The sequence below is a fragment of the Micromys minutus genome, assembly GCF_963924665.1.
Source record: "Micromys minutus genome assembly, chromosome: 19".
Classification (NCBI taxonomy): Eukaryota; Metazoa; Chordata; class Mammalia; order Rodentia; family Muridae; genus Micromys; species Micromys minutus.
In genome coordinates, this window is record NC_137954.1 from 10,998,473 (window position 1) to 11,011,356 (window position 12,884).

The 12,884-nt window shown below is 39.1% G+C and overlaps 1 protein-coding gene across 1 annotated transcript in view; it reads right to left on the reverse strand.

The window, feature by feature from the left end:
• Positions 1 to 12,884, reverse strand: part of C2CD6 (C2 calcium dependent domain containing 6) — a gene marked incomplete at both ends in the record, with an annotated part of 90,343 nt that overhangs the window by 45,880 nt on the left and 31,579 nt on the right. The window contains 3 exons of the mRNA XM_080932892.1: positions 4 to 41; positions 7,101 to 7,164; positions 9,153 to 9,258. Coding sequence (XP_080789018.1) covers positions 4 to 41; positions 7,101 to 7,164; positions 9,153 to 9,258 — 208 coding nt within the window. The remainder of the gene's footprint in view (positions 1 to 3; positions 42 to 7,100; positions 7,165 to 9,152; positions 9,259 to 12,884) is intronic.

Consider the following 12,884-nt stretch of genomic DNA (forward strand, 5'->3'; position numbering starts at 1 on the left):
TACCTCATTTGAAATAGCTTCAGATTTTTTGTGATGAATATCTGTTTTAAAAAAAAAATTACGAGTTCTCTGTTTTATTTAAATAACATTGCATTACTTACATGTACATACACTGATGAACTATGATTACAATTTTCTTCCTTCAAATAAAGGATAACTTAAAGCAACTATTCAAACATAAACACTACCTTAGTGAAAACATGGTGACAAGCCTCTGGGAAGATGGGAAGGGGGGGCAGATGAGAAATTAGAAGGGGTGTAGAAATAAGATTGGCAAATGTAGAAATCGTCATCCAGGTGCTCTAGCACACCCAAGAACACAGGCTCATAGGAACACAGGTGTACTAATAGGCCCAGGATCACAGAGGAAGCTAGACTCTCAGGAGACTGGACACACCCAGGAGCACTGGAGCTCTGATACACTCAAGGACATCAGGAGCTTGGTCACACTGAGAATCCAGTATCTCAGAGGCAGCTTGACTCTCAGGAGCTCTGACAGAATCACACGATCACAGAGACACCTGGACTCCGAGGAGTTCTGACACTCAGGATCTAAAGAAGGACAGGCTCCAGAGACAGCTAGGGCAGGTAGCACTAGAGATAACCACATGGTGAGAGGTAAGTACAAGAACAATATCAACAGAAACCAAGACTAGTTGGCATCATCAGAACCCAGTTCTCCCACTACAGCAAGTCCTGAATACCCCATCACACTGAAAAGCAAGATTCAGATTTGAAATCATATCTCATGATGATGGTAGAGGACTTGAGAAAGGACATGAATTACTCCTTTCAAGAAATACAAAAGAACACCACCAAATGGGAGGAGGAAATGGACAAAACCATCCAGGATCTAAAAATGGAAATGAAAACAATAAAGAAATCACAAAGGGAGACAGCCCTAGACTCTAGAGATAGAAAACCTAGGAAAGAGATCAGGAATCATTGATGCAAGCATCACCAACAGAATACAAGAGAGAGAAGAGAGAATCTCAGGAGCAGAAGATACTATAGAAATCAATCATACAACAGTAAAAGAAAATGCAAAATGCAAAAGGCTCCTAACCTAAAACATCCAGGAAATCAAGGACACAATGAGAAGACCAAACCAAAGGTAACAGGCATAGAAGAGACTAACTTTTGGTTGAAAGTCAACTTTATTCGATATTAGAATGGATAGTCCAGCTTGTTTCTTGGGGCCAAATTGACAAAATCAGAAATTAAAAGAGAGACATAACAACAGAAACAGGGTAAATTCAAAAAAATTATCAGATTCTATTACAAAAACCTATACTCAACAAAACTGAAAAATGTACTTGAAATGGACAATTTTTTAGGCAGATACCAGGTACCAAAGTTAAATCAGAATCAGATAAACCATCTAAAAAGACCCATAACTCCTAAAGAAAAAGAAGCAGTCATCAAACGTCTCCCCCAGCCCCCCCCCCAAAAAAAATCCCATGACCAGATGGGTTTAGTGAGAATTCTATCAGACATTCAAAGAAAACCTAACACCGATACTCTTCAAACTATTTCACAAAATAGAAACAGAAGGAACACTACCCAATTCGTTCTAGGAAGTCACAATTACACTTATACCTAAACCACACAAAGACCCAACAAAAAAAAAAAAAAGAGAGAACTTCAGACCAGTCTCCTTCATTCCTTTATGAACATCAATGCAAAAATACTCAATAAAATTCTTGCAAACCAATTCCAAGAACACATCAAAACAATCATCCATCATGATCAAATAGGCTTCATCCCAGGGATGCAGGGATAATTCAATATACAAAAATTCATTAATGTAATTCACTATATAAACAAACTCAAAAAGCATGTGATCATCTCATTAGATGCTGAATCTTGACAAACTTCAACACCCTTTCATGTTAAAAGTCTTGGAAAGATGAAGAATTCAAAGCCCAAACCTAAACATAGTGAAAGCAATCTACAGCAAACCAGTAGTCAACATCAAACTAAATGGAGAGAAACTTGAAGCAATTCCACTAAAATCAAGAACTAGACAATGCCAAGACTCTCCCCCTATCTATTATTCAATATGATACTCAAAGTCCTAGCCAGAGAAATTAGACAACAAAAAAGAGGTCAAAAGGATACAAATTAGAAAGGAAGGAGTCAAAATATCACTATTTGCAGATGGTATGATAGTATACTTAAGTTACCCTAAAAATTCCACCAGGGAATGCCTAAACTTGATAAACAACTTCAGCAAAGTGGCTGGTTATAAAATTAACTCAAACAAATCAGTAGCCTTCCTCTACTCAAAGGACAAACAAGCTGAGAAAGAAATTAGGGAAACGACACCCTTCACAGTAGTCACAAACAATGTAAAATACCTTGATGTGACTCTAACCAAGCAAGTGAAAGGAAGTAAAAGATCTGTATGACAAGAATTTCAAGTCTCTGAAAAAAGAAACTGAAGAAGATCTCGGAAGATGGAAAGATCTTTCGTGTTCATAGATTAATGTAGTAAAGATGGCTGTCTTGCCAAAAGAAACCTACAGATACAATGCAATCTCCATCAAAATTCCAACTCAATTCTTCATAGAGTTAGAAAGAGCAATTTACAACTTCATTTGGAAAAACAAAAAACCCAGGATAGCAAAAACTATTCTTAACAATAAAATAACTTCTGGGGTAATCACAATCCCCGACTTCAAGCTGTATTACAGAGCAATCATGATAAAAACTATATGGTATTGGTACAGAGAGAGGCAGGTAGAGCAATGGAATTAAATTGAAGACCCACAAATGAACCCCCATACTTGTGGTCACTTGATATTTGACAAAGAAGCCAAAACCATCCAGTGGAAAAAAGACAGCATTTTCAACAAATGGTACTGCTTCAACTGGAGGTCAGCATGTAGAAGAATGCAAATCAATCAGTTCTTATCACCTTGTACAAAGCTCAAGTCCATGTGGATCCAAAACCTCCCCATAAAACCTGATACACTAAAACTAATAGATGAGAAAGTGGGGAAGAGCCTCGAAAACGTAAGCACAGGTGAAATTTTCCTAAACAGAACACCAATGGCTTATGCTCTAAGATCAAGAATTGACAAATGGGACCTCAAAAAATTGCAAAGCTTCTGTAAGGCAAAGGACATTGTCAATAAGACAAAACGGCAACCAACAGATTGGTAAAAGATCTTTACCAATCCTATATCCAATAGAAGGCTAATATCCAATATATACAAAGAATTCCAGAAGCTAGACCCAAGAGAATCAAATAACTATTAAAAAATGGGGGGCAGAGCTAGACAAAGAATTCTCAACTGAAGAATATCGAATGGCTGAGAAGCACCTAAGGAAATGTTCAACATCCTTAGTCATCAGGGAAATTCAAACCAAAACAATCCTGAGATTCTACCTCACACCAGTCAGAATGGCTAAGATCAAAAACTCAGGTGACAGCAGATGCTGGTGAGGATGTGGAGAAACTCCTCCATTGTTGGTGGGATTGTAAGCTGGTATGACCACTCTGGAAATCAGTCTGGCGGTTCCTTAAAAAATTGGACATAGTACTACCTGAGGACCCATCTAAACCACTCCTGGGCATATACCCAAAAGACGCTCCAACATATAACAGAGAAACACGCTTCACCATGTCCACAGCAGCCTTGTTTGTAGTAGCCAGAAGCTGGAAAGGACCCAGATGTCTTTGGAACTGGAGTTACAAATGGTTGTGAGCCACCATGTGGGTGCTGAGAACTGGGCCTGGCTCTTCTACAAGAGCAACAAAACCACTTAAACCTCTAAACCATCTCTCCAGCCACACTTTTTTTTTTTTTCTAGTCTAGCTCAGTTTGTCAATTCTATGATCTTTATTACCTCTAACTTTGAAGTTGGCTCCTGGTCTAGTCCTTAATGGTATGAAGTTAAGTTGTTTAATTTTAGGTCTTTTCAAAAAGTACATTCTTTACTTTTGATTATGCGTGTGTGTGTGTGTGTGTGTGTGTGTGTGTGTGTGTGTGTGTGTGTGTGTTTACACACATATTCTGGTGCCTACAGAGACCAGACGAGAGTTCCCAGCAAATGGAGTTACAGGCAGTGGTGAGCTGACACCAAATTCTACGAGAGCATCAGGCATCCTGAGTCATGGAGCCCCAGATCCTTTTTTTCTACTGAAACCTTTGTCGCCATGAAAAAAAAAATGCCCTCTTACTACAAACCTCCCTTTTGGCATCGCTTTTTCTTCAGTGGATGTATTTAGAGGTGTTTTCTAAGTTTTCTTCGAATTGACTCTGTGTTTTACTGGCTGTTAAGTGTAAAGATTTAAATTCCTACATATTAAGAATTTTCATTTTCTTCTGCTGACAGTTCTGGCTTCATTCCATTGTAATTGGAAAGGTGTTTGGTGTGACATAAACCAATGTCAATTTGTTGGCTTGCTTAGTGGCATCCATTTTGAAGAATATTCTACAAACTCCTGAGGAGAACAGATAGTCTACGCTGTTCTCTGGAATCTTCTACATATATCCGTTTTGTCTATAGCTAAGTCAATTTACAGTGCTATGAAATTCTCTGTCCATTTTTGTCTTGCTGTGCTATTCATTGTAAAAAGTCCATTTCCCTGTTATTTTTGTATTGTCACCTGTTTCTCCTTTCATCCTCTTTTGCACATTGCTAAGTTCTCCAACATTAGCTGCATATATTTACAATTATTTCTTCCTGATGCATTGACCCCTTTGTCGTCATGTGATGAACTTATCGGTCTCCTTTGAAGTGTTTTTATGAAGCAGGCACAGCCACCCTGACATTGGGTTCCTGTTGTCAGGCAAAGGCAAGCACCTTTCTTGGAGACCTATCTTGAAGGCCCCTTTTCCTTGTTCCTTTGTGTTGATATTTTACATAAGAGAGAACAGTCATTCCTCTCTGTTGTTAAAGTAAACCTTCACCAATCTTACTGGTTAGAGATTCTGTCACCTCTTAAAACCTTCATTCAAGTTCAAACTAACTTTGTTCTCAAAGACTCTGGGTATTAGATCACCAAGGCACCTAGACAGGCACAAGAGCCAGTACCTCAGCCTGTCTGCAGGAAGAATCAGAATGTTGGTCTCCAACTCTTGATTCCTCTTGCCCTGTCCACTCAAGTGACTATGTTACAGGCATACACAGCCATGCATGGTACAGTTTTTTTATTCTTAATGTGTATACTAAGTCTTAATGGTATTCTGATACAAGCAAGATAGAAGCCCACATCTTAGGATGACGTCAGGAAAATCAGAATACTAACTTATGATCGCATTCCGAGAGTATTCCTAGCAGCTAAGATAGAGCAGGTTTTGTGCTCACTCAGCATTTGGGAGCCTGTCAGTTGGTTTCTGGGTTCTTTTCTTTTTTTTTTTGTAAAGAAGAATTGTTTGATATACTGTTAGAATTGGAGTATCTGTAGAGGGCCAGAAAGGTCTCAGAGCCCACATCTTGCTGACATTCTTCCCTCAATCCATTTTTCCTAGCTGTAGTATGTCAGCTATGAAATAAATAGTAACAGATTATTTTACGGATGTGGTGCATAAGAAGTATGTAGCAATATAGTTAATACTTAACCTCCAGGGTCAAACTGACTAAGCTCTAAGTTAGCTCTGATCAGTTAACAACTGTGAATTTTAATTAGATGGTTATTTATTCTGTTTAATTCTGTTTACTTGTCTATAAAAACAAGGGTAGGAAAGTGCCCAGAACATACGTATGTGCTAGAATACTGGAGGCATAAGAAACACCAAGAAGAAGAATCAAGTCATTAGCTGGCCCACAAAACAAAAACAAAAACAAACCCTCTGGAGAAGCAAAAACCATAGTATATAAAAGGAGGGGGAAGGAGAGAGAGAGAAACAGAGAGAGACAGAAACAGAGGGGGTGGTCTGTGATGAGTTACTCTTAAAGCGTGGTTTGGGGCTCTGGAGACCCTTGGTGGAGTACTTGCCTAGCATGTGTAAAGGCCTGCATTTAATCTTTAGAAACCAAGCAGTTAAAACAGCACCAAAAAGAAGCTTGTATATTTCATGTAGGGTAGATTGAAGACACAACAGCTCCACTATACTAAGTTAGTGCACTATACTAAGAAGACACATGAACATATGCATGCATGCGGCTGACAGACATATGAGCACACACACATGCATGCAGCTAAGTTAGTTCAGGAAACAGACACATGAACACACGCATGCGACTGATAGAGGAAATAGAAATAGCATGAAAAGACGGCTATGTTACAACAAAAACCTTGCAATAATAAAATTGATCACATACGCAGAGACTTTAAAGATATAAAAACATGTATTTAAAGTACGGTGGCATATAACATTTAACTTGCTTTCCGAATAAAGTTAAGGGAGATGTTTAGGAGACTGTGAACACTATTTTTCATGAATTGAATCTCTTACTGATAACTCAGGGCAAGTTCTCAAATTAGATACTAATCGAATTTCCCCTGCTATAATTTCTTTATTTCTCTCTTTTTGCCTGTCTTGTTCTGTCTTTAACTTTCTCTTACACACACACACACACACACACACACACACACACCTACCTCGATAGTTCTATAGTTCAAATGCTTAACAAAAATATCTTTATAAATATCACAGCTAAGTTTAAATTTTTCTACCTTTAAAGAAGCGAAGAACAATTTAACTTTTTTAAACCTCGTGAGGTAGGAGAAATGGCTCAGCAAGGACTCAGCATGGAGAGCACAGCCTACTCCTGCCGAGAATCAGATTCGTGTCCTGGTATGCACATGGTGACACACAGCCACCTGTAACCCTCTTCCTAGAGGAGGTGGTGCTCTCTGACGGTCTCTGAGGGTGTCAGGAACACACATGATACACACACATACATACAGAGCAAACACCCACACACAGAACATTAGTAGCAATTTCAAAAGTTAAAAGATAACTTCTTGATAGGGGCCAAAGCTTTTCTTAGAGATTATTACAAAATACAAATATAACTGGTACAATAGTAAAATGTGTGTATAATCTGTGACAAAGGTGAGGTTCATTTAGAGTAACTTTTATAATATACCATCTTGCTTTAGTTATCTTAATAATAAACATGAAAATTAACTTGATTTTTACCATATGTTGTTCTTTCGAGCTCTTCTAATATGCTAGTGTTTGATTCAGACACCTCAATACTTTCCTAGACACACAAAGAAAGAAAGAAGACATGTTGGGTAGAATACTTAAAGACCTAAAACATTTTTTTCTGCTTTCATATTTATTTGATAGAGGGCAAGAAGGAGTTGGTGAGAAAATTAATCCAAGGAGCATGATTTCAACAGGAGTTGCTACTCCAGAAAGAAGCAGCCCAAGCACAAGGACCAGCATCCCTGAAATGATGGTGTGAGAGCCAAGGACCAGCATCCCTGAAATGATGGTGTGAGAGCCAAGGACCAGCATCCCTGAAATGATGGGGTGAGAGCCAGGAGGAGCAAAGCATGAAGTTGGCTATATAACTTCAAGCAGTGAGGAGAGGAAGAAGCCCATTTGTACTGGAATACTTTATGGCCTATGTCTTTAAAATTATGCTTATCTTTACAAAACTCCACGGAAATTTGTAATGTACAATGACATCGAACCTTCTTATAAAGTACCATTAATAATAAGAGCACAAATCCACAACCTCTCTAATAACTAGGTTCTTCTAAAATATTAACTCTATATCAGTAAATAATAATTAATTATATTAGTAATTAATTAATAACTCTATATTCATAAATAATAATTAAGTAATAAATAATAATAATTATAATTATAGTTAACAGTACACTGCTGCCCAAAATATAAAAATATCAACACAGTATGACTAGCATTTCAGAGTTGTGGTCTTAGTAAATGTTTTATCTGAGACAGAAATCCTTTATTTTTTTATCAAATGTATATATTAGGTTTCTTGATCAAAATGTATATATCTGAATTTTGAATGAAGTATTACTATCAAAATACATTTAAAAATCATTGCAGTTCAACAAGACAAAGGTACAATTTAAAAATTGTTCAAAGGTTTAAATAAATATTTATCCAAAGAAGATATACAAATAGTGAATGGATGAAAAAAATTTTCACCATCCATCATTAGAGAAAAGAAAGCCAAAAATTTAATGAGTCAGCACTTTTGAATTCTCAAGGTTGTCAGGAACATTGGGACCTGCAATCACAATATGGAAAACAAAAGGTCAAGATTCAAAACCACCACGCACTTTCTTATTGCAATGTGAAATGACAAGTTTGCTTGTACAAATAATTTGGCGATTTTTCAAAACTTTAAAGTGGGAATTACCATGTGACACAGCTTCTGTCCCTGGGGATTCACGCAGGAAAATTTTTAAAAATATGTTCACACAAAAAAAGTATACAAGAAAGCCAAGCACGTTGGCCCACATCTGTAATCTCAGCACTGGGGAGGCTGAGGCAGGAGGATTTTGAGGTTGTCAGCAAGTTTAAGACTAGCTTACGTACTGAGACCTCATCTCAGGAAGAACAATAGAAGTCTTCTCATGAACGCCACTGCACTGCCCTTCACTATAGCTCAATAGTGTAGATAACCCCAGTGTTCGCCAGCAGATGGGTACAAAGACAAAGGTACTGCGTCCATACCAGACGTGTATCTAGAAGCAAATGGAGTGCTGCTATGTGCCACAACTAGAAAAACGTGGTAAGAGAGACAAAAGTAAGCTACAAGGGGCCGTGGATTTAGATGTAGCTCCACGTTTAGGAAATGTCTGGGACAGGCAAACATATACAAGAGAATAACACAGACTGGTTGTGGGACGGCTGGAGGGCCATGAGAGAACGGAGGAAGGACTCACTCATGGAGTCCGGCCTCCTCTGATTAAATAATGAAAACCTTCTAAAATCGATTGTGCTGATGGATACACAACTTGGTGAACAGACTCAATGCCACTGAAATGCAGGCTTTAAATTGGCCAGTTAATTGAATCTTATTAATCATGAATAAACACTTATGGAATGATACATTGTTAATATAGAAAAGGTTATGAGGTATGAATAGCATTTTATACAATGGCAATAAACAATGATCAGATCAAGCATTTTTATTTATCGATGCATATTTTTACTAAACATGTATTACATGCTACATATAAAAGAATGAATTTTGTTAATTACCTTAGAATCTTTTTTTACCATTTTTGGATTAATAAGGTTTCTTAAATAATCAGCTTTCTCTATCCATGTATTCATACTTTTATACTCCTTTTTCATTTTTTCCAGCCTAAACAAAGAAATCAGCTAGAGATGACACAAAACCAGTGAAAGAACAATGTGTGGAAAAAGTCACAGAAAAATAATACGCTATGATCCATTTACATAAAGTTTCAAAGTGATACACCAACAACGTATTAGCTAAGGATCCCATTAAAATAAAGGATTGAAACAAAAATGGGGGTCGTGGTTATGGGAAGCGATCAGGGACACCTCATCAAGGCACACAAATGTGTTTCTCACATCAGTGATGTTGGTGTCCTTTTTTTTTTTTTTTTCTTTTATTAGATTTTTAAAAATTTACATTTCAAATTATCATCCCCTTTCCTGGTTTCCCCTCCGGAAACCCCCTATCCTATCCTCCCTTCCCCTGCTTCTTTGAGGGTGTTCCCCCACCCACTCCTGCCTCTCTGCCCTGATACTCCCCTACTTGAAGCCTTCACAGGACCAAGGGCCTCTCCTCCAATTGATGCCTGACAATGCCATCCTCTGCTACATATTCGGCTGGAGCCCTAAGTCCTCCATGTGTACTCTTTGGTTGGTGGTTTAGTCCCTGGGAGCTCTGGGGGGTCTGGTTGGTTGGTATTGTTGTTCTTCCTTTCAGCTCCTTCAGTCCTTTAACTTCTCCATTGGGAACCCTGTTCTCAGTCCAATGGTTGGCTGTGAGCATTTGTATCCGTATTTGTCAGGCTCTGGCAGAGCCTCTCAGAAGACAGCTATATCAGGCTCCTGTCAGCAAGCACTTCTTGGCATCAGCAATATTGTCTGAGTTTGGTGACTGTATATGGGATGGATCCTCAGGTGGGCAGTCTCTGGATGGCCTTTGCTTCAGTCTCTGATCCACACTTTGTCTCCATGTTACCTCCTGGGAATATTTTTGTTCCCCCTTCTAAGAAGGACTGAAGCATCCACACTTTGCTCTTCCTTCTTCTTGAGCTTCATATGGTCTGTGAATTGTATCTTGGTATTCTGAGCTTTTGGGCTAATATCCTCTTATCAGTGAGTGCATATCATGTGTGTTCTTTTGTGATTGGGTTATATCAGGGTGGTATTTTCAAGTTCCATCCATTTATCTAAGAATTTCATGAAGTCATTGTTTCTAATAGCTGAGTAGTACTCCATTGTGTAAATGTACCACACTTTCTGTATCCATTCCTCTGTTGAAGGACTGGGTTCTTTCCAGTTTCTGACTATTATAAATAAGGCTGCTATGAACATGTGGAGCATGTATCTCCTCTATTTTTTTATCAGGTAGTAACTTTATTATCATTATTTTAGCTTTATAAATACATTTCATAAATTATTCAATTATATATTATTCTTTGTGTTTTAAAATGTTATTCCTTCAGTATCTGAACTGCCCTCCCCTTTCCCTTCCTCTCCTCTCTTCCTCCCAGATCCCTCTCTCACTCTACGTCCTGGAGATTATTTTCTTCCTTCTTCTGAGTAGGACTATAGCATCCACACTTAGGTGTGGTCTTCTTTCTTCTTGGGTTTCATGTGGTTGGTGAGTTGTATCATGGGTATTCCCAGCTTTCTTTTGGCTAACATCCACTTATTAGTGAGTGCATACCATGTGCGGGTTTTTTTGTTTTTTGTGACTATGTTACCTCACTCAGGATATTTTCAAGTTCCATCCATCTGCCTGCGAATTTCATGAAGTCATTGTTTTTTATAGTAGAGTAGTACTCCACAGTGGAGCAGAGACTGAAGGAAAGGTCATACAGAGACTGTCCCACCTAAGGATCCATCCCATCTGCAGACACCAAACCCAGATACTATTTATTGCTGATGCCAAGAAGTGCATGCTGACAGGAGCTTGGTATAGCTGTCTCCTGAGAGGCTCTGCCAGAGCCTGACCAATACAGATGTGGATGCTCTCAGCCAAACATTGGACTGAGCATGGGGTCCCCAATGAAGGAGTTGGGGCAAGGACTGAAGGAGCTGAAGGGGTTTGCAACCCCATAGGAAGAACAACAATATCAACCAACCAACCAGACCCCCAAAACTTCCAGGGACTAATCCACCAACTAAAGAGTACACATAGGGGACCCATGGCTCCAGCTGGCTATGTAGCAGAGGATGGCCTTATCTGCCATCAATGGGAGGAGAGCCCCTCAATCCAGTGGAGGCTCGATTACCCAGGGTAAGGAAATGCTAGGGTGCTGAGGCAGGAGTGGGTAGGGAAGCACCCTTATAGAGACAGGGGAGGGGATAGGGAATTTGTAGAGGGGAAACTGGGAAGGGGGATAGCATTTGAAATATAAATAAACAAAATAACCAATAAAATAATAAAGTGCTCATTTTGGTTAGTCTGGGTGGATTAAACAACAGGCACTTGTTTCGCATAGTTCTCAAGGCTGCGTTGTCTAAGGTGCACGCCCATTCAGATTCCGACAAGGGTCTTTCTGGCTTCAGGTGGCCCTCACTTCATATCCTCACAGTGGAAGGATTGACACCATGTCTTCTCCTTGTTTTGTAACCTTTATAAGGTTATCAATGCATTCTGGAGGCTTCATCCTCAAACCTGATCTACCCCAGTAATTTCCCCAAGGTTCTACCTTTTCAAAACATGGCTACATTAGAGGTTAAAGCATAATCAGTTGAGAAGGCTGGTGATAGCTCAGTGGTAGAGCATTTGCCTAGCATGCTTGAGAGTCTGTGTTTAAACCCCAGCGATGCAAACAACAAGATTGGGGGTGGGGTGAAAACGTGTGGTGCAGCACTGTATATCCAAACGTTTTGTTATTGCACTTACAGATAATATCAACAAAGGATGCTTTTCCCTTTTGAAAATAGCCTTGCTCCTTAACTGACATAAAATGCGTTATAATGGCAGATTGCCACGCTTGCCTAAGCTCACTGAGAAGGTGGGAAGTCTGGGGGTGACAGTGGCTGCCGGAGCAGCAACATTTCAAAATCTTTTCAAACCCCTGCAGAAAGTAACAGGATACAAGCAGCAACTAAAACCATGGGTGGGCTTTGTAACAAACCTTATCGAAAAGTATTTAAAACTTCCTTTAAAACCAAAAACAGTCCCAGCTCATAGCACCAAGTGTCAGACAGATGAGCAAAGACTTCTTGTGGTTCATCCATTCCCACTGTCACCTGACTGCACACCTGAGCCCAGCCAACAGACAAAAACAAGTCAGCCTACAGAAATATGCAGCAGCAATAGGCAACTAGTAGTGCTGCATCTGAAGGAAAAATCAAACCTAGAAAACCACATAAATGAAGGAGAGAGACAGTCATCTATCCCTCTCCATACAAAAAAATGTAACACTGGGCAACCACGAAGGAGATTTATAAAATCACTGCACTTAAATAAAAACAAAATGGTAGAATTTGAATAACATTTTAATATTATATGCCCAGAAGTACAGTATGAATGCTAACCAAAAAAACAACAAATTAAAAAGCTGCCAAGGCAAACATCCTGTGCCCCATTTTGGAGAACTTAGTATCTGTGTCACCGAAGAAATCGTCACTCACTGAACCAATTCTTGCGCTGTGTGTCCAGTTTGGTGAACGCGTATGACAGAACATTTTCACTCTAAGGGTTCGCTCATCCATCTTCCAGTCATCTAAAGTTGTAGTCAACGAAATGCGAGGCCGTGCCCCCAAACGTCAACCCGT